The 19692-nt window shown below is 55.3% G+C and overlaps 1 protein-coding gene across 1 annotated transcript in view; it reads right to left on the bottom strand.

Annotated features, from left to right (window-relative positions):
* LOC142250088 (uncharacterized) overlaps positions 1-2375 on the bottom strand; it is a 34628-nt gene extending 32253 nt beyond the window's left edge. Inside the window, exon 1 of the mRNA XM_075322152.1 lies at positions 1398-2375. Coding sequence (XP_075178267.1) covers positions 1398-2375 — 978 coding nt within the window. The remainder of the gene's footprint in view (positions 1-1397) is intronic.
* Between the last annotated feature and the right edge of the window lie 17317 nt (positions 2376-19692).

Genomic DNA, 19692 nt, shown 5'->3' with positions numbered 1-19692 from the left:
ACAGTTGTTGTTGTTGCTGCTGTGGTGGTTAATGCCGGCTCTGTAGCTACGGTTGTTATTGCTGCTGCTGTGGTGGTGGATGCCGGCTCTGTGGTCGCAGTTGTTGTTGCTGCTGCTGTGGTGGTGGAGGCCGGCTCTGTAGCTGCGGTTGTTGTTGCTGTAGCTGTGGTGGTGGAGGTGGACTCTGTGGTCGCGGTTGTTGTTGTTACTGCTGTGGCGGTGGAGGCCGGCTCTGTGGTCACAGTTGTTGTTGTTGCCTCTGTGGTGGTGGAGACTGGCACTGTGGTCGCAGTTGTTGTTGTTGTTGCTGCTGTGGTGGTGGAGGACGGCTCTGTGGTTACAGTTATTGTTGCTGTTGTGGTGGTGAATGCCAGCTCTGTGGTTGCAGTGTTTGTTGTTGTTGCTACTGTGGTGGTGGAGGCCGGCTCTGTGGTTGCAGTTGTTGTTGTTGCTGCTGTAGGGGTGGAGGCCGGCTCTGTATTCGCTGTTGTTTTTGTTGCTGCTGTGGTGGTTAAGGCCGGCTCTGTGGTCACTGTTGTTGTTGCTGCTGCTGTGGTAGTTGAGGCCAGCTCTGTAGCTGCAGTTGTTGCTGATGCTGTGGTGGTGGAGGCTGGCACTGTGGTCGCAGTTGTTGTTGTTGTTGCTGCTGTGGTGGTGGAGGCCGGCTCTGTGGTTGTAGTTATTGTTGCTGTTGCGGTGGTGGATGCCAGCTCTGTGGTTGCAGTTGTTGTTGTTGTTGTTGTTGTTGCTCCTGTGGTGGTGGATGCCGGCTCTGTAGTCGCAGTTGTTGTTGTTGATGCTGTGGTGGTTGAGGTCGGCTCTGTGGTGACAGTTGTTGTTGCTTCTGTAGTTGTGGAGGCCGGCTCTGTGGTCATTGTTGTTGTTGTCGTTGTTTCTGCTGTGGTGGTGAAGGCAAGCTCTGTGGTCGCGGTTGTGTTTCTTGCTACTGTGGTGGTGGATGCCAGGTCTGTGGTCGCAGTTGTTGCTGCTGTGGTTGTGGACGCCGGCTCTCTGGTCGCTGTTGTTGTTGTAGTTTTTTCTGCTGTGGTGGTGGAGGCAAGCTCTGTGGTCGCAGTTGTTGTTGTTGCCTCTGTGGTGGTATAGACTGACACTGTAGTCGCAGTTGTTGTGGTTGCTGCTGTGGTGGTGGAGGCCGGCTCGGTGATGGCGGTTGTTGTTGTTGCAGCTGTGATGGTGGAGGCCGGCTCTGTGGTTGCAGTTATTGTTGCTGTTGCGGTGCTGGATGCCAGCTCTGTAGTTGCAATTGTTGTTGTTGTTGTTGCTCCTGTGGTGGTGGATGCCGGCTCTGTAGTCGCAGTTGTTGTTGTTAATGCTGTGGTGGTGGAGGTGGACTCTGTGGTCGCGGTTGTTGTTGTTGCTACTGTGGTGGTGGAGGCCGGCTCTGTTGTTGCAGTTATTGTTGTTACCTCTGTGGTGGTGGAGACTGGCACTGTGGTCGCAGTTGTTGTTGTTGCTGCTGTGGTGGAGGCCGGCTCGGTGATCGCGGTTGTTGTTGTTGTTGCTGCTGTGGTGGTGGAGGCCGGTTCTGTGATTGCAGTTGTTGTTGCTGTTGCGGTGGTGGATGCCAGCTCTGTGATTGCAGTTGTTGTTGTTGTTGCTGCTGTGGTGGTGGATGCCGGCTCTGTAGTCGCAGTTGTTGTTGTTGCTGTTGTGCTGGTGGATGCCAGCTCTGTGGTTGCAGTTGTTGTTGTTGTTCCCCCTGTAATGGTGGATGCCGGCGCTGTAGTCGCAGTTGTTGTTCTTGATCCGGTGGTGGTTGAGGTCGGCTCTGTGGTCGCAGTTGTTGTTGCTTCTGTAGTGGTGGAGGCCGGCTCTGTAGTCGCAGTTGTTGTTCTTGATCCTGTGGTGATTGAGGTCGGCTCTGTGGTCGCAGTTGTTGCTTCTGTAGTGGTGTAGGCCGGCTCTGTGGTCGCGGTTGTTGTTCTAGTTGTTTCTGCTGTGGTGGTGGAGGCAAGCTCTGTGGTCGCAGTTGTTGTTGCCTCTGTGGTGGTGGAGACTGGCACTGTGGTCGCAGTTGTTGTTGCTGCTGTGGTGGTGGAGGCCGGCTCGGTGATGGCGGTTGTTGTTGCAGCTGTGGTGGTGGAGGCTGGCACTGTGGTCGCAGTTGTTGTTGCTGCTTTGGTGGTGGAGGCCGGCTCTGTGGTTGCAGTTATTGTTGCTGTTGCGGTGGTGGATGCCAGCTCTGTGGTTGCAGTTGTTGTTGTTGTTGTTGCTCCTGTGGTGGTGGATGCCGGCTCTGTAGTCGCAGTTGTTGTTGTTGATGCTGTGGTGGTTGAGGTCGGCTCTGTGGTCGCAGTTGTTGTTGCTTCTGTAGTTGTGGAGGCCGGCTCTGTGGTCGCTGTTGTTGTTGTCATTGTTTCTGCTGTGGTGGTGGAGGCAAGCTCTGTGGTCGCGGTTGTGTTTCTTGCTACTGTGGTGGTGGATGCCAGGTCTGTGGTCGCAGTTGTTGCTGCTGTGGTTGTGGACGCCGGCTCTGTGGTCGCTGTTGTTGTTGTAGTTTTTTCTGCTGTGGTGGTGGAGGCAAGTTCTGTGGTCGCAGTTGTTGTTGTTGCCTCTGTGGTGGTATAGACTGACACTGTAGTCGCAGTTGTTGTTGTTGCTGCTGTGGTGGTGGAGGCCGGCTCAGTGATGACGGTTGTTGTTGTTGCAGCTGTGATGGTGGAGGCTGGCACTGTGGTCGCAGTTGTTGTTGTTCTTGCTGCTGTAGTGGTGGAGGCCGGCTCTGTGGTTGCAGTTATTGTTGCTGTTGCGGTGCTGGATGCCAGCTCTGTAGTTGCAATTGTTGTTGTTGTTGTTGCTCCTGTGGTGGTGGATGCCGGCTGTGTAGTCGCAGTTGTTGTTGTTAATGCTGTGGTGGTTGAGATTGGCTCTATGGTCGCAGTTGTTGTTGCTTCTGTAGTGGTGAAGGCCGGCTCTGTTGTCGCGGTTGTTGTTGTAGTTGTTTCTGCTGTGGTGGTGGAAACAAGCTCTGTGGTCGCGGTTGTTGTTCTTGCTGCTGTGGTGGTGGATGCCGGCTCTGTGGTTGCAGTTGTTGTTGCTGCTGTGGTTGTGGACGCCGGCTCTGTGGTCGCAGTTGTTTTTGCTGCTGCTGTGGTGGTGGAGGCCGGCTCTGTAGCTGCGGTTGTTGTTACTGCTGCTGTGGTGGTGGAGGCCAGCTCTGTAGCTGCGGTTGTTGTTACTGCTGCTGTGGTAGTGGAGGTGGACTCTGTGGTCGCGGTTGTTGTTGTTGCTGCTGTGGTGGTGGAGGCTGGCTCTGTGGTCGCAGTTGTTGTTGTTGCCTCTGTGGTGGTGGAGACTGGCACTGTGGTCGCAGTTGTTGTTGTTGCTGCTGTGGTGGTGGATGCCGGCTCTGTATTCGCAGTTGTTGTTGTTGCTGCTGTGGTGGTGGAGGCCAGCTCTGTAGCTGCGATTGTTGTTGCTTCTGCTGTGGTGGTGGAGGCCGAATCTGTAGTCGCAGTTGTTGTTGTTGCAGCTGTGGTGGTGGAATCCGGCTCTGTGGTCGCAGTTGTTGTTGCTGCTGCTGTGGTGGTGGAGGACGGCTCTGTAGCTGCGGTTGTTGTTACTGCTGCTGTGGTGGTGGAGGCCGGCTCTGTAGCTGCGGTTGTTGTTGCTGCTGCTGTGGTGGTGGAGGTGGACTCTGTGGTCGCGGTTGTTGTTGTTACTGCTGTGGTGGTGGAGGCCACCTCTGTAGCTATGGTTGTTATTCCTGCTGCTGTTGTGGTGGAGGCCAGCTCTGTAGCTGCGGTTGTTGTTGCTGCTGCTGTGGTGGTGGAGGCTGGCACTGTGGTCGCAGTTGTTGTTGCTCCTGTGGTAGTGGATGCTGGCTCTGTGGTCGCAGTTGTTGTTGATCCTGTGGTGATTGAGGTTGGCTCTGTGGTCGCAGTTGTTGCTTCTGTAGTGGTGGAGGCCGGCTCTGTGGTCGCGGCTGTTGTTGTAGTTGTTTCTGCTGTGGTGGTGGAGGCAAGCTCTGTGGTCGCAGTTGTTGTTGTTGCCTCTGTGGTGGTGGAGACTGGCACTGTAGTCGCAGTTGTTGTTGTTGCCTCTGTGGTGGTGGAGACTGGCACTGTAGTCGCAGTTGTTGTTGCTGCTGTGGTGGTGGAGGCCGGCTCGGTGATGGCGGTTGTTGTTGCAGCTGTAGTGGTGGATGCTGGCACTGTGATCGCAGTTGTTGTTGTTGTTTTTGGTGCAGCTGTGGTGGTGGAAGCCAGCTGTGTGTTCGCATTTCTTGTTGTTTTTGCTACTGTGGTGGTGGAGGCCGGTACTGAGGTTGCAGTTGTTGTTGTTGCTGATGTGGTGGTGGAGGCCGACGCTGTGGTTGCAGTTGTTGTTGTTGTTGTTGCTGCTGTGGTGGTGGAGGCCGGCTCTGTATTCGCAGTTTTTGTTGTTGCTGCTGTGGTGGTTAAGACCGGCTCTGTGGTCTCGGTTGTTGTTGTTGCTGCTGTGGTGGTTAAGGCCGGCTCTGTGGTCACGGTTGTTGTTGCTGCTGCTGTGGTGGTGGAGGCCAGCTCTGTAGCTGCAGTTGTTGTTGCTGCTGCTGTGGTGGTGGAGGCTTTATCTGTTGTCACAGTTGTTGTTGTTACAGCTGTGGTGGTGGAAGCCGGCTCTGTGGTCGCAGTTGTTGTTGCTGCTGCTGTGGTGGTGGAGGCCGGCTCTGTAGCTGCGGTTGTTGTTGCTGCTGCTGTGGTGGTGGAGGTGGACTCTGTGGTCGCGGTTGTTGTTGTTACTGCTGTGGTGGTGGAGGCCGGCTCTGTGGTCACAGTTGTTGTTGTTGCCTCTGCAGTGGTGGAGACTGGCACTGTGGTCGCAGTTGTTGCTGCTGTGGTGGTGGAGGCCGGCTCTGTGGTTGCAGTTATTGTTGCTGTTGCGATGGTGGATGCCAGCTCTATGGTTGCAGTTGTTGTTGTTGTTGTTATTGCTCCTGTGGTGGTGGATGCCGGCTCTGTAGTCGCAGTTGTTGTTGCTGATGCTGTGGTGGTTGAGGTCGGCTCTGTGGTCGCAGTTGTTGTTGCTTCTGTAGTGGTGGAGGCCGGCTCTGTTGTCGCGGTTGTTGTTGTAGTTGTTTCTGCTGTGGTGGTGGAGGCAAGCTCTGTGGTCGCGGTTGTTGTTCTTGCTGCTGTGGTGGTGGATGCCAGCTCTGTGGTCGCAGTTATTGCTGCTGTGCTTGTGGACGCCGGCTCTGTGCTCGCTGTTGTTGTTGTAGTTGTTTCTGCTGTGGTGGTGGAGGCAAGCTCTGTGGTCGCAGTTGTTGTTTTTGCCTCTGTGGTGGTGGAGACTGGCACTGTAGTCGCAGTTGTTGTTGCTGCTGTGGTGGTGGAGGCCGGCTCGGTGATGGCGGTTGTTGTTGTTGCAGCTGTAGTGGTGAAGGCTGGCACTGTGATCGCAGTTGTTGTTGTTTTTGGTGCAGCTGTGGTGGTGGAGGCCAGCTGTGTGTTCGCATTTCTTGTTGTTTTTGCTACTGTTGTGGTGGAGGCCGGTACTGAGGTTGCAGTTGTTGTTGTTGCTGATGTGGTGGTGGAGGCCGACTCTGTGGTTGCAGTTGTTGTTGTTGTTGCTGCTGTGGTGGTGGAGGCCGGGTCTGTATTCGCAGTTTTTGTTGTTGCTGCTGTGGTGGTTAAGGCCGGCTCTGTGGTCGCGGTTGTTGTTGTTGCTCCTGTGGTGGTTAAGGCCGGCTCTGTGGTCACGGTTGTTATTGCTGCTGCTGTGGTGGTGGAGGCCAGCTCTGTAGCTGCGGTTCTTGTTGCTGCTGCTGTGGTGGTGGAGGCCAGCTCTGTAGCTGCGGTTGTTGTTGCTGCTGCTGTGGTGGTGGAGGCTTTATCTGTAGTCGCAGTTGTTGTTGTTGCAGCTGTGGTGGTGGAGGCCGGCTCTGTGGTCGCAGTTGTTGTTGCTTCTGTAGTGGTGGAGGCCGGCTCTGTTGTCGCGGTTGTTGTTGTAGTTGTTTCTGCTGTGGTGGTGGAGGCAAGCTCTGTGGTCGCGGTTGTTGTTCTTGCTGCTGTGGTGGTGGATGCCGGCTCTGTGGTCGCAGTTGTTGCTGCTGTGGTTGTGGACGCCGGCTCTGTGGTCGCAGTTGTTGTTGCTGCTGCATTGGTGGTGGAGGCCGGCTCTGTAGCTGTGGTTGTTGTTACTGCTGCTGTGGTGGTGGAGGCCAGCTCTGTAGCTGCGGTTGTTGTTGCTGCTGCTGTGGTGGTGGAGGTGGACTCTGTTGTCGCGGTTGTTGTTGTTGCTGCTGTGGTGGTGGAGACTGGCACTGTGGTCGCAGTTGTTGTTGTTGCTGCTGTGGTGGTGGATGCCGGCTCTGTATTCGCAGTTGTTGTTGTTGCTGCTGTGGTGGTGGAGGTGGACTCTGTGGTCGCGGTTGTTGTTGTTACTGCTGTGGTGGTGGAGGCCGGCTCTGTGGTCGCAGTTGTTGTTGTTGCCTCTGTGGTGGTGGAGACTGGCATTGTGGTCGCAGTTGTTGTTGTTGCTGCTGAGGTGGTGGAGGCCGGCTCGGTGATCGCGTTTGTTGTTGTTGTAGCAGCTGTGGTGGGGGAGACTGGCACTGTGGTCGCAGTTGTTGTTGTTGCTGCTGTGGTGGTGGAGGCCGGCTCTGTGGTTGCAGTTATTGTTGCTGAAGCGTTGGTGGATGCCAGCTCTGTGGTTGCAGTTGTTGTTGTTGTTTTTGCAGTGGGGGTGGAGGCCGGCTCTGTATTCGCAGTTGTTTGTGTTGCTGTTGTGGTGGTTAAGGCTGGGTCTGTGGTCACAGTTGTTGTTGCTGCTGCTCTGGTGGTTGAGGCCACCTCTGTAGCTACGGTTGTTATCGCTGCTGCTGTGGTTGTGGAGGCCAGCTCTGTAGCTGCGGTTGTTGTTGCTGATGCTGTGCTGATGGAGGCTGGCACTGTGGTCGCAGTTGTTGTTGTTGTTGCTCCTGTGGTGGTGGATGCCGGCTCTGTGGTTGCAGTTGTTGTTGATCCTGTGGTGATTGAGGTCGGCTCTGTGGTCGCAGTTGTTGCTTCTGTAGTGGTGGAGGCTGGCTCTGTGGTCGCGGTTGTTGTTCTAGTTGTTTCTGCTGTGTTGGTGGAGGCAAGCTCTGTGGTCGCAGTTGTTGTTGTTGCCTCTGTGGTGGTGGAGACTGGCACTGTAGTCGCAGTTGTTGTTGCTGCTGTGGTGGTAGAGGCCGGCTCGGTGATGGCGGTTGTTGTTGTTGCAGCAGTGGTGGTGGAGGTTGGCACTGTGATCGCAGTTGTTGTTGTTGTTTTTGGTGCAGCTGTGGTGGTGGAGGCCAGCTGTGTGCTCGCTTTTCTTGTTGTTTTTGCTACTGTGGTGGTGGAGGCCGGTACTGAGGTTGCAGTTGTTGTTGTTGCTGCTGTGGTGGTGGAGGCCGGCTCTGTATTCACAGTTTTTGTTGTTGCTGCTGTGGTGGTTAAGGCCGATTCTGTGGTCGCGGTTGTTGTTGTTGCTGCTGTGGTGGTTAAGGCCGGCTCTGTGGTCACGGTTGTTGTTGCTGCTGCTGTGGTGGTTGAGGCCAGCTCTGTAGCTACGGTTGTTATTGCTGCTGCTGTGGTGGTGGAGGCCAGCTCTGTAGCTGCGGTTGTTTTTGCTGCTGCTGTGGTGGTGGAGGCCGGCTCTGTAGATGCGGTTGTTGTTGCTGCTGCTGTGGTGGTGGAGGTGGACTCTGTGGTCGCGGTTGTTGTTGCTTCTGTAGTGGTGGAGGCCGGCTCTGTTATCACGGTTGTTGCTGTAGTTGTTTCTGCTGTGGTAGTGGAGGCAAGCTCTGTGGTCGCAGTTGTTGTTCTTGCTGCTGTGGTGGTGGATGTCGGCTCTGTGGTCGCAGTTGTTGTTGTTGCTGTGGACGCCGGCTCTGCGGTCGCAGTTGTTGTTGCTGCTGCTGTGGTGGTGGAGGCCGGCTCTGTAGCTGCGGTTGTTGCTGCTGCTGTGGTGGTGGAGGTGGACTCTGTGGTCGCGGTTGTTGTTGTTGCTGCTGTGGTGGTGGAGGCTGGCTCTGTGGTCACAGTTGTTGTTGTTGCCTTTGTGGTGGTGGAGACTGGCACTGTGGTCGCAGTTGTTGTTGTTGCTGCTGTGGTGGTGGAGGCCGGCTCGGTGATCGCGGTTGTTGTTGTTCCAGCTGTGGTGGTGGAGGCTGGCACTGTGGTCGCAGTTGTTGTTGTTGTTTTTGGTGCAGCTGTGGTGGTGGAGGCCAGCTGTGTGTTCGCATTTGTTGTTGTTTTTGCTACTGTGGTGGTGGAGGATGGTAGTGAGGTTGCAGTTGTTGTTGTTGTTGTTGCTGCTGTGGTGGTGGAAGCCGACTCTGTGGTTGCAGTTGTTGTTGTTGTTGCTGCTGTTGTGGGGGAGGCCGGCTCTGTATTCACAGTTTTTGTTGTTGCTTCTGTGGTGGTTAAGGCCGGCTCTGTGGTCGCGGTTGTTGTTGTTGCTGCTGTGGTGGTTAAGGCCAGCTCTGTGGTCACGGTTGTTGTTGCTGCTGCTGTGGTGATGGAGGCCGACTCTGTAGCTGCGGTTGTTGTTGCTGCTGCTGTGGTGGTGGAGGCCGGCTCTGTAGCTGCGGTTGTTGTTGATGCTGCTGTGATGGTGGAGGTGGACTCTGTGGTCGCGGTTGTTGTTGATCCTGTGGTGGTTGAGGTCGGCTCTGTGGTCGCAGTTGTTGCTTCTGTAGTGGTGGAGGCCGGCTCTGTGGTCGCGGTTGTTGTTGTAGTTGTTTCTGCTGTGGTGGTGGAGGCAAGCTCTGTGGTCGCAGTTGTTGTTGTTGCCTCTGTGGTGGTGGAGACTGGCACTGTGGTCGTACTTGTTGTTGTTACTGCTGTGGTGGTAGAGGCCGGCTCTGTGGTTGCAGTTATTGTTGCTGTTGCAGTGGTGGATGCCAACTCTGTGGTTGCAGTTGTTGTTGTTGCTGCTGTGGTGTTGGAGGTTGGCTCTGTGCTTGCGATTTTTGTTGTTGTTTCTCCTGCGGTGGTGGATGCCGGCTTTGTAGTCGCAGTTGTTGTTGTTGATGCTGTGGTGGTTGAGGTCGGCTCTGTGGTCGCAGTTGTTGTTGCTTCTGTAGTGGTGGAGGCCGGCTCTGTTGTCACGGTTGTTGTTGTAGTTGTTTCTGCTGTGGTGGTGGATGCCGGCTCTGTGGTTGCAGTTGTTGTTGCTGCTGTGGTTGTGGACGCCGGATCTGTGGTCGCAGTTATTGTTGCTGCTGCTGTGGTGGTGGAGGCCGACTCTGTAGCTGCGATTGTTGTTACTGCTGCTGTGGTGGTGGAGGCCGGCTCTGTAGCTGCGGTTGTTGTTGCTGCTGCTGTGGTGGTGGAGGCCGTCTCTGTAGCTGCGGTTGTTGTTGCTGCTGCTGTGGTGGTGGAGGTGGACTCTGTGGTCGCGGTTGTTGTTGTTGCTACTGTGGTGGTGGAGGTCGGCTCTGTGGTCGCAGTTGTTGTTGTTACCTCTGTGGTGGTGGAGACTGGCACTGTGGTCGCAGTTGTTGTTGTTGCTGCTGTGGTAATGGAGGCCGGCTCGGAGATAGCGGTTGTTGTTGTTGCAGCTGTGGTGGTGGAGGCTGGCACTGTGGTCGCAGTTGTTGTTGCTGCTGCTGTGGTGGTGGAGGCCGGCTCTGTAGCTGCGGTTGTTGTTGCTGCTGCTGTGGTGGTGGAGGTGGACTCTGTGGTCGCGGTTGTTGTTGTTACTGCTGTGGTGGTGGAGGCCGGCTCTGTGGTCACAGTTGTTGTTGTTGCCTCTGCAGTGGTGGAGACTGGCACTGTGGTCGCAGTTGTTGCTGCTGTGGTGGTGGAGGCCGGCTCTGTGGTTGCAGTTATTGTTGCTGTTGCGATGGTGGATGCCAGCTCTATGGTTGCAGTTGTTGTTGTTGTTGTTATTGCTCCTGTGGTGGTGGATGCCGGCTCTGTAGTCGCAGTTGTTGTTGCTGATGCTGTGGTGGTTGAGGTCGGCTCTGTGGTCGCAGTTGTTGTTGCTTCTGTAGTGGTGGAGGCCGGCTCTGTTGTCGCGGTTGTTGTTGTAGTTGTTTCTGCTGTGGTGGTGGAGGCAAGCTCTGTGGTCGCGGTTGTTGTTCTTGCTGCTGTGGTGGTGGATGCCAGCTCTGTGGTCGCAGTTATTGCTGCTGTGCTTGTGGACGCCGGCTCTGTGCTCGCTGTTGTTGTTGTAGTTGTTTCTGCTGTGGTGGTGGAGGCAAGCTCTGTGGTCGCAGTTGTTGTTTTTGCCTCTGTGGTGGTGGAGACTGGCACTGTAGTCGCAGTTGTTGTTGCTGCTGTGGTGGTGGAGGCCGGCTCGGTGATGGCGGTTGTTGTTGTTGCAGCTGTAGTGGTGAAGGCTGGCACTGTGATCGCAGTTGTTGTTGTTTTTGGTGCAGCTGTGGTGGTGGAGGCCAGCTGTGTGTTCGCATTTCTTGTTGTTTTTGCTACTGTTGTGGTGGAGGCCGGTACTGAGGTTGCAGTTGTTGTTGTTGCTGATGTGGTGGTGGAGGCCGACTCTGTGGTTGCAGTTGTTGTTGTTGTTGCTGCTGTGGTGGAGGAGGCCGGTTCTGTATTCGCAGTTTTTGTTGTTGCTGCTGTGGTGGTTAAGGCCGGCTCTGTGGTCGCGGTTGTTGTTGTTGCTCCTGTGGTGGTTAAGGCCGGCTCTGTGGTCACGGTTGTTATTGCTGCTGCTGTGGTGGTGGAGGCCAGCTCTGTAGCTGCGGTTCTTGTTGCTGCTGCTGTGGTGGTGGAGGCCAGCTCTGTAGCTGCGGTTGTTGTTGCTGCTGCTGTGGTGGTGGAGGCTTTATCTGTAGTCGCAGTTGTTGTTGTTGCAGCTGTGGTGGTGGAGGCCGGCTCTGTGGTCGCAGTTGTTGTTGCTTCTGTAGTGGTGGAGGCCGGCTCTGTTGTCGCGGTTGTTGTTGTAGTTGTTTCTGCTGTGGTGGTGGAGGCAAGCTCTGTGGTCGCGGTTGTTGTTCTTGCTGCTGTGGTGGTGGATGCCGGCTCTGTGGTCGCAGTTGTTGCTGCTGTGGTTGTGGACGCCGGCTCTGTGGTCGCAGTTGTTGTTGCTGCTGCATTGGTGGTGGAGGCCGGCTCTGTAGCTGTGGTTGTTGTTACTGCTGCTGTGGTGGTGGAGGCCAGCTCTGTAGCTGCGGTTGTTGTTGCTGCTGCTGTGGTGGTGGAGGTGGACTCTGTTGTCGCGGTTGTTGTTGTTGCTGCTGTGGTGGTGGAGACTGGCACTGTGGTCGCAGTTGTTGTTGTTGCTGCTGTGGTGGTGGATGCCGGCTCTGTATTCGCAGTTGTTGTTGTTGCTGCTGTGGTGGTGGAGGTGGACTCTGTGGTCGCGGTTGTTGTTGTTACTGCTGTGGTGGTGGAGGCCGGCTCTGTGGTCGCAGTTGTTGTTGTTGCCTCTGTGGTGGTGGAGACTGGCATTGTGGTCGCAGTTGTTGTTGTTGCTGCTGAGGTGGTGGAGGCCGGCTCGGTGATCGCGTTTGTTGTTGTTGTAGCAGCTGTGGTGGGGGAGACTGGCACTGTGGTCGCAGTTGTTGTTGTTGCTGCTGTGGTGGTGGAGGCCGGCTCGGTGGTTGCAGTTATTGTTGCTGAAGCGTTGGTGGATGCCAGCTCTGTGGTTGCAGTTGTTGTTGTTGTTTTTGCTGTGGGGGTGGAGGCCGGCTCTGTATTCGCAGTTGTTTGTGTTGCTGTTGTGGTGGTTAAGGCTGGGTCTGTGGTCACAGTTGTTGTTGCTGCTGCTCTGGTGGTTGAGGCCACCTCTGTAGCTACGGTTGTTATCGCTGCTGCTGTGGTTGTGGAGGCCAGCTCTGTAGCTGCGGTTGTTGTTGCTGATGCTGTGCTGATGGAGGCTGGCACTGTGGTCGCAGTTGTTGTTGTTGCTCCTGTGGTGGTGGATGCCGGCTCTGTGGTTGCAGTTGTTGTTGATCCTGTGGTGATTGAGGTCGGCTCTGTGGTCGCAGTTGTTGCTTCTGTAGTGGTGGAGGCTGGCTCTGTGGTCGCGGTTGTTGTTCTAGTTGTTTCTGCTGTGTTGGTGGAGGCAAGCTCTGTGGTCGCAGTTGTTGTTGTTGCCTCTGTGGTGGTGGAGACTGGCACTGTAGTCGCAGTTGTTGTTGCTGCTGTGGTGGTAGAGGCCGGCTCGGTGATGGCGGTTGTTGTTGTTGCAGCAGTGGTGGTGGAGGTTGGCACTGTGATCGCAGTTGTTGTTGTTGTTTTTGGTGCAGCTGTGGTGGTGGAGGCCAGCTGTGTGCTCGCTTTTCTTGTTGTTTTTGCTCCTGTGGTGGTGGAGGCCGGTACTGAGGTTGCAGTTGTTGTTGTTGCTGCTGTGGTGGTGGAGGCCGGCTCTGTATTCACAGTTTTTGTTGTTGCTGCTGTGGTGGTTAAGGCCGATTCTGTGGTCGCGGTTGTTGTTGTTGCTGCTGTGGTGGTTAAGGCCGGCTCTGTGGTCACGGTTGTTGTTGCTGCTGCTGTGGTGGTTGAGGCCAGCACTGTAGCTACGGTTGTTATTGCTGCTGCTGTGGTGGTGGAGGCCAGCTCTGTAGCTGCGGTTGTTTTTGCTGCTGCTGTGGTGGTGGAGGCCAGCTCTGTAGCTGCGGTTGTTGTTGCTGCTGCTGTGGTGGTGGAGGCCGGCTCTGTAGATGCGGTTGTTGTTGCTGCTGCTGTGGTGGTGGAGGTGGACTCTGTGGTCGCGGTTGTTGTTGCTTCTGTAGTGGTGGAGGCCGGCTCTGTTATCACGGTTGTTGCTGTAGTTGTTTCTGCTGTGGTAGTGGAGGCAAGCTCTGTGGTCGCAGTTGTTGTTCTTGCTGCTGTGGTGGTGGATGTCGGCTCTGTGGTCGCAGTTGTTGTTGTTGCTGTGGACGCCGGCTCTGCGGTCGCAGTTGTTGTTGCTGCTGCTGTGGTGGTGGAGGCCGGCTCTGTAGCTGCGGTTGTTGCTGCTGCTGTGGTGGTGGAGGTGGACTCTGTGGTCGCGGTTGTTTTTGTTGCTGCTGTGGTGGTGGAGGCTGGCTCTGTGGTCACAGTTGTTGTTGTTGCCTTTGTGGTGGTGGAGACTGGCACTGTGGTCGCAGTTGTTGTTGTTGCTGCTGTGGTGGTGGAGGCCGGCTCGGTGATCGCGGTTGTTGTTGTTCCAGCTGTGGTGGTGGAGGCTGGCACTGTGGTCGCAGTTGTTGTTGTTGTTTTTGGTGCAGCTGTGGTGGTGGAGGCCAGCTGTGTGTTCGCATTTGTTGTTGTTTTTCCTACTGTGGTGGTGGAGGATGGTAGTGAGGTTGCAGTTGTTGTTGTTGTTGTTGCTGCTGTGGTGGTGGAAGCCGACTCTGTGGTTGCAGTTGTTGTTGTTGTTGCTGCTGTTGTGGTGGAGGCCGGCTCTGTATTCACAGTTTTTGTTGTTGCTTCTGTGGTGGTAAAGGCCGGCTCTGTGGTCGCGGTTGTTGTTGTTGCTGCTGTGGTGGTTAAGGCCAGCTCTGTGGTCACGGTTGTTGTTGCTGCTGCTGTGGTGATGGAGGCCGACTCTGTAGCTGCGGTTGTTGTTGCTGCTGCTGTGGTGGTGGAGGCCGGCTCTGTAGCTGCGGTTGTTGTTGATGCTGCTGTGATGGTGGAGGTGGACTCTGTGGTCGCGGTTGTTGTTGATCCTGTGGTGGTTGAGGTCGGCTCTGTGGTCGCAGTTGTTGCTTCTGTAGTGGTGGAGGCCGGCTCTGTGGTCGCGGTTGTTGTTGTAGTTGTTTCTGCTGTGGTGGTGGAGGCAAGCTCTGTGGTCGCAGTTGTTGTTGTTGCCTCTGTGGTGGTGGAGACTGGCACTGTGGTCGTACTTGTTGTTGTTACTGCTGTGGTGGTAGAGGCCGGCTCTGTGGTTGCAGTTATTGTTGCTGTTGCAGTGGTGGATGCCAACTCTGTGGTTGCAGTTGTTGTTGTTGCTGCTGTGGTGTTGGAGGTTGGCTCTGTGCTTGCGATTTTTGTTGTTGTTTCTCCTGCGGTGGTGGATGCCGGCTTTGTAGTCGCAGTTGTTGTTGTTGATGCTGTGGTGGTTGAGGTCGGCTCTGTGGTCGCAGTTGTTGTTGCTTCTGTAGTGGTGGAGGCCGGCTCTGTTGTCACGGTTGTTGTTGTAGTTGTTTCTGCTGTGGTGGTGGATGCCGGCTCTGTGGTTGCAGTTGTTGTTGCTGCTGTGGTTGTTGACGCCGGATCTGTGGTCGCAGTTATTGTTGCTGCTGCTGTGGTGGTGGAGGCCGACTCTGTAGCTGCGATTGTTGTTACTGCTGCTGTGGTGGTGTAGGCCGGCTCTGTAGCTGCGGTTGTTGTTGCTGCTGCTGTGGTGGTGGAGGCCGTCTCTGTAGCTGCGGTTGTTGTTGCTGCTGCTGTGGTGGTGGAGGTGGACTCTGTGGTCGCGGTTGTTGTTGTTGCTACTGTGGTGGTGGAGGTCGGCTCTGTGGTCGCAGTTGTTGTTGTTACCTCTGTGGTGGTGGAGACTGGCACTGTGGTCGCAGTTGTTGTTGTTGCTGCTGTGGTAATGGAGGCCGGCTCGGAGATAGCGGTTGTTGTTGTTGCAGCTGTGGTGGTGGAGGCTGGCACTGTGGTCACAATTATTGTTGTTATTGCTTCTGTGGTAGTGGATGCAGGCTCTGTAGTCACAATTGTTGTTGTTGTTGCTGCTGTAGTGGTGGAGGCTGGCTCTGTGCTTGCGATTGTTGTTGTTGTTGCTCCTCTGGTGGTGGATGCCGGCTCTGTAGTCGCAGTTGTTTTTGCTGATGCTGTGGTGGTTGAGGTCGGCTCTGTGGTCGCAGTTGTTGTTGCTTCTGTAGTGGTGGAGGCCGTCTCTGTTGTCGCGGTTGTTGTTGTAGTTGTTTCTGCTGTGGTGGTGGAGGCAAGCTCTGTGGTCACGGTTGTTGTTCTTGCTGCTGTGGTGGTGTATGCTGGCTCTGTGATCGCAATTGTTGTTGCTGCTGTGGTTGTGGACGCCGGCTCTGTGGTCGAAGTTGTTGTTGATGTTGCTGCTGTGGTGGTGGAGGCCAGCTCTGTGATCGCTTTTGTTGTTGGTGCAGCTGTGATGGTGGAGGCCAGCTGTGTGTTCGCATTTGTTGTTGTTTTTGCTACTGTGGTGGTGGAGGCCGACTTTGTGGTTGCAGTTGTTCTTGTTGTTGCTGCTGTGTTGCTGAAGGCCGGCTCTGTATTCGCAGTTGTTGTTGTTGCTGCTGTGGTTGTTAAGGCCGGCTCTGTGGTCGCGGTTGTTGCTGTTGCTGCTGTGGTGGTTGGGGCCAGCTCTGTAGCTACGGTTGTTATTGCTGCTGCTGTGGTGGTGGAGGCCAGCTCTGTAGCTGCGGTTGTTATTGCTGATGTTGTGGTGGTGGAGGCTGGCTCTGTAGCTGCAGTTGTTGTTGCTGCTGCTGTGGTGGTGGAGGTGGACTCTGTTGTCGCAGTTGTTGTTGTTAACTCTGTGGTGGTGGAGACTGGCACTATGGTCGCAGTTGTTGTTGTTGATGCTGCTGTGGTGGTGGAGGCCGGCTCGGTGATAGCGGTTGTTGTTGTTGCAGCTGTGGTGGTGGAGGCTGGCACTGTGGTCGCAGTTGTTGTTGTTGTTGCTGCTGTGGTGGTGGAGGCCGGTTCTGTGGTTGCAATTGTTGCTGCTGTTGCGGTGGTGGATGCCAGCTCTGTAGTTGCAGTTGTTGTTGTTGTTGCTGCTGTGGTGGTGAATGCCGGCTCTGTAGTCACACTTGTTGTTGCTTCTGTAGTGGTGGAGGCCGGCTCTGTGGTCGCTGTTGTTGTTGTCGTTGTTTCTGCTGTGGTGGTGGAGGCAAGCTCTGTGGTCGCAGTTGTTGTTGCTGCTGTGGTCGTGGACGCAGGCTCTGTGGTCGCAGTCGTTGATGTTGCTGCTGTGGTGGTGGAGGCCGGCTCTGTGATCGCAGTTGTTGTTGTTGTTGCTCCTGTGGTGGTGGAGGCCGGTTCTGAGGTTGCAGTTGTTGTTGTTGTTGCTGCTTTTGTGGTGGAGGCCGGCTCTGTATTCGCAGTTTTTGTTGTTGCTGCTGTGGTGGTTAAGGCCGGCTCTGTGGTCGCGGTTGTTGTTGTTGCTGCTGTGGTGGTGGAGGCTCGCTGTGTGGTTGCAGTTATTGTTGCTGTTGCTGTGGTGGATGCCAGCTCTGTGGTTGCAGTTGTTGTTGTCGTTGTTTCTGCTGTGGTGGTGGAGGCAAGCTCTGTGGTCGCAGTTGTTGTTGCTGCTGTGGTCGTGGAGGCCAACTCTGTGGTCGCAGTTGTTGTTGTTGTTGTTGCTGCTGTGGTGGTGGAGGCCGACTCTGTAGTTCCAGTTGTTGTTGTTGTTGCTGCTGTGGTGGTGGATGCCGGCTCTGTATTCGCAGTTTTTGTTGTTGCTGCTGTGGTGGTTAAAGCCGGCTCTGTAGCTGCGGTTGTTGTTGTTGCAGCTGTGGTGGTGGAAGCCGGCTCTGTGGTCGCAGTTGTTGTTGCTGCTGCTGTGGTGGTGGAGGCCGGCTCTGTAGCTGAGGTTGTTGTTGCTGCTTCTGTGGTGGTGGAGGTGGACTCTGTAGTCGCGGTTGTTGTTACTTCTGTGGTGGTGGAGGCCGGCTCGGTGATCGCGGTTGTTGTTGCAGCTGTGGTGGTGGAGACTGGCACTGTGGTCGCAGTTGTTGTTGTTGTTGCTGCTGTGGTGGTGAATGCCAGCTCTGTGGTTGCAGTTGTGTTTGTTGTTGCTGCTGTGGTGGTGGAGGCCGGCTCTGTGGTTGCAGTTGTTGTTGTTGTTGCTGCTGTAGGGGTGGAGGCCGGCTCTGTATTCGCTGTTGTTTTTGTTGCTGCTGTGGTGGTTGAGGCCACCTCTGTAGCTATGGTTGTTATTGCTGCTGCTGTGGTGGTGGAGGCCAGCTCTGTAGCTGCGGTTGTTGTTGCTGATGCTATGGTGGTGGAGGCTGGCACTGTGGTCGCAGTTGTTGTTGTTGTTGCTGCTGTGGTGGTGGAGGGCGGCTCTGTGGTTGCAGTTGTTGTTGCTGTTGCGCTGGTGGATGCCAGCTCTGTGGTTGCAGTTGTTGTTGTTCTGTCTCCTGTAATGGTGGATGCCGGCTCTGTAGTCGCAGTTGTTGTTGTTGATCCTGTGGTGATTGAGGTCGGCTCTGTGGTCGCAGTTGTTGCTTCTGTAGTGGTGGAGGCCGGCTCTGTGGTCGCGGTTGTTGTTGTAGTTGTTTCTGCTGTGGTGGTGGAGGCAAGCTCTGTGGTCGCAGTTGTTGTTGTTGCCTCTGTGGTGGTTGAGACTGGCACTGTAGTCGCAGTTGTTATTGCTGCTGTGGTGGTGGAGGCCGGCTCGGTGATGGCGGTTGTTGTTGTTGCAGCTGTGGTGGTGGAGGCTGGCACTGTGATCGCAGTTGTTGTTGTTTTTGGTGCAGCTGTGGTGGTGGAGGCCAGCTGTGTGTTCGCATCTCTTGTTGTTTTTGCTCCTGTGGTGGTGGAGGCCGGTTCTGAGGTTGCAGTTGTTGTTGTTGTTGCTGCTTTTGTGGTGGAGGCCGGCTCTGTATTCGCAGTTTTTGTTGTTGCTGCTGTGGTGGTTAAGGCCGGCTCTGTGGTCGCGGTTGTTGTTATTGCTGCTGTGGTGGTGGAGGCTCGCTGTGTGGTTGCAGTTATTGTTGCTGTTGCTGTGGTGGATGCCAGCTCTGTGGTTGCAGTTGTTGTTGTTGTTGCTGCTGTGTTGGTGAATGCCGGCTCTGTAGTCACAGTTTTTGTTGTTGATGCTGTGGTGGTTGAGGTCGGCTCTGTGGTCGCAGTTGTTGTTGCTTCTGTAGTGGTGGAGGCCGGCACTGTGGTCGCAGTTGTTGTTGTTGTTTTTGGTGCAGCTGTGGTGGTGGAGGCCAGCTGTGTGTTCCCATTTGTTGTTGTTTTTGCTACTGTGGTGGTGGAGGCCGGTACTGAGGTTGCAATTGTAGTTGTTGTTGTTGTTGCTGCTGTGGTGGTGGAGGCCGACTCTGTGGTTGCAGTTGTTGTTGTTGCTGCTGTGGTGGTGAATGCCGGCTCTGTAGTCACAATTTTTGTTGTTGATGCTGTGGTGGTTGAGGTCGGCTCTGTGGTCGCAGTTGTTGTTGCTTCTGTAGTGGTGGAGGCCGGCTCTGTTGTCACGGTTGTTGTTGTAGTTGTTTCTGCTGTGGTGGTGGATGCCGGCTCTGTGGTCGCAGTTGTTGTTGCTGCTGTGGTTGTGGACGCCGGCTCTGTGGTCGCAGTTATTGTTGCTGCTGCTGTGGTGGTGGAGGCTGACTCTCTAGCTGCGGTTGTTGTTACTGCTGCTGTGGTGGTGGAGGCCGGCTCTGTAGCTGCGGTTGTTGTTGCTGCTGCTGTGGTGGTGGAGGCCGTCTCTGTAGCTGCGGTTGTTGTTGCTGCTGCTGTGGTGGTGGAGGTGGACTCTGTGGTCGCGGTTGTTGTTGTTGCTGCTGTGGTGGTGGAGGCCGGCTCTGTGGTCGCAGTTGTTGTTGTTACCTCTGTGGTGGTGGAGACTGGCACCGTGGTCGCAGTTGTTGTTCTTGCTGCTGTGCTGATGGAGACCGGCTCGGAGATAGCGGTTGTTGTTGTTGTTGCAGCTGTGGTGGTGGAGGCTGGCACTGTGGTCACAATTATTGTTGTTATTGCTTCTGTGGTAGTGGATGCTGGCTCTGTAATCGCAATTGTTGTTGTTGTTGTTGCTGCTGTGGTGGTGGAGGCTGGCTCTGTGCTTGCGATTGTTGTTGTTGTTGCTCCTCTGGTGGTGGATGCCGGCTCTGTAGTCGCAGTTGTGTTTGTTGATGCTGTGGTGGTTGAGGTCGGCTCTGTGGTCGCAGTTGTTGTGGCTTCTGTAGTGGTGGAGGCCATCTCTGTTGTCGCGGTTGTTGTTGTAGTTGTTTCTGCTGTGGTGGTGGAGGTCGGCTCTGTGGTCGCAGTTGTTGTTGTTGCAGCTGTGGTGGTGGAGGCTGGCACTGTGGTCGCAGTTGTTGTTGTTGTTGCTGCTGTGGTGGTGGAGGCCGGTTCTGTGGTTGCAATTGTTGCTGCTGTTGCGGTGGTGGATGCCAGCTCTGTAGTTGCAGTTGTTGTTGTTGTTGCTGCTGTGGTGGTGAATGCCGGCTCTGTAGTCACACTTGTTGTTGCTTCTGTAGTGGTGGAGGCCGGCTCTGTGGTCGCTGTTGTTGTTGTCGTTGTTTCTGCTGTGGTGGTGGAGGCAAGCTCTGTGGTCGCAGTTGTTGTTGCTGCTGTGGTCGTGGTTGCAGGCTCTGTGGTCGCAGTCGTTGATGTTGCTGCTGTGGTGGTGGAGGCTGGCTCTGTGATCGCAGTTGTTGTTGTTGTTGCTGCTGTGGTGGTGGAGGCCGGTACTGTGGTCGCAGTTGTTGTTGTTGTTGTTGCTGCTGTGGTGGTGGATGCCGGCTCTGTATTCGCAGTTTTTGTTGTTGCTGCTGTGGTGGTTAAGGCCGGCTCTGTAGCTGCGGTTGTTGTTGTTGCAGCTGTGGTGGTGGAAGCCGGCTCTGTGGTCGCAGTTGTTGTTGCTGCTGCTGTGGTGGTGGAGGCCGGCTCTGTAGCTGAGGTTGTTGTTGCTGCTTCTGTGGTGGTGGAGGTGGACTCTGTAGTCGCGGTTGTTGTTACTTCTGTGGTGGTGGAGGCCGGCTCGGTGATCGCGGTTGTTGTTGTTGTTGCAGCTGTGGTGGTGGAGACTGGCACTGTGGTCGCAGTTGTTGTTGTTGTTGCTGCTGTGGTGGTGAATGCCAGCTCTGTGGTTGCAGTTGTTGTTGTTGTT

This window comes from Anomaloglossus baeobatrachus, chromosome 8, assembly GCF_048569485.1.
Source record: "Anomaloglossus baeobatrachus isolate aAnoBae1 chromosome 8, aAnoBae1.hap1, whole genome shotgun sequence".
In the NCBI taxonomy this organism is placed as follows: domain Eukaryota; kingdom Metazoa; phylum Chordata; class Amphibia; order Anura; family Aromobatidae; genus Anomaloglossus; species Anomaloglossus baeobatrachus.
This window is presented reverse-complemented; position numbering and strand designations above follow the sequence as displayed.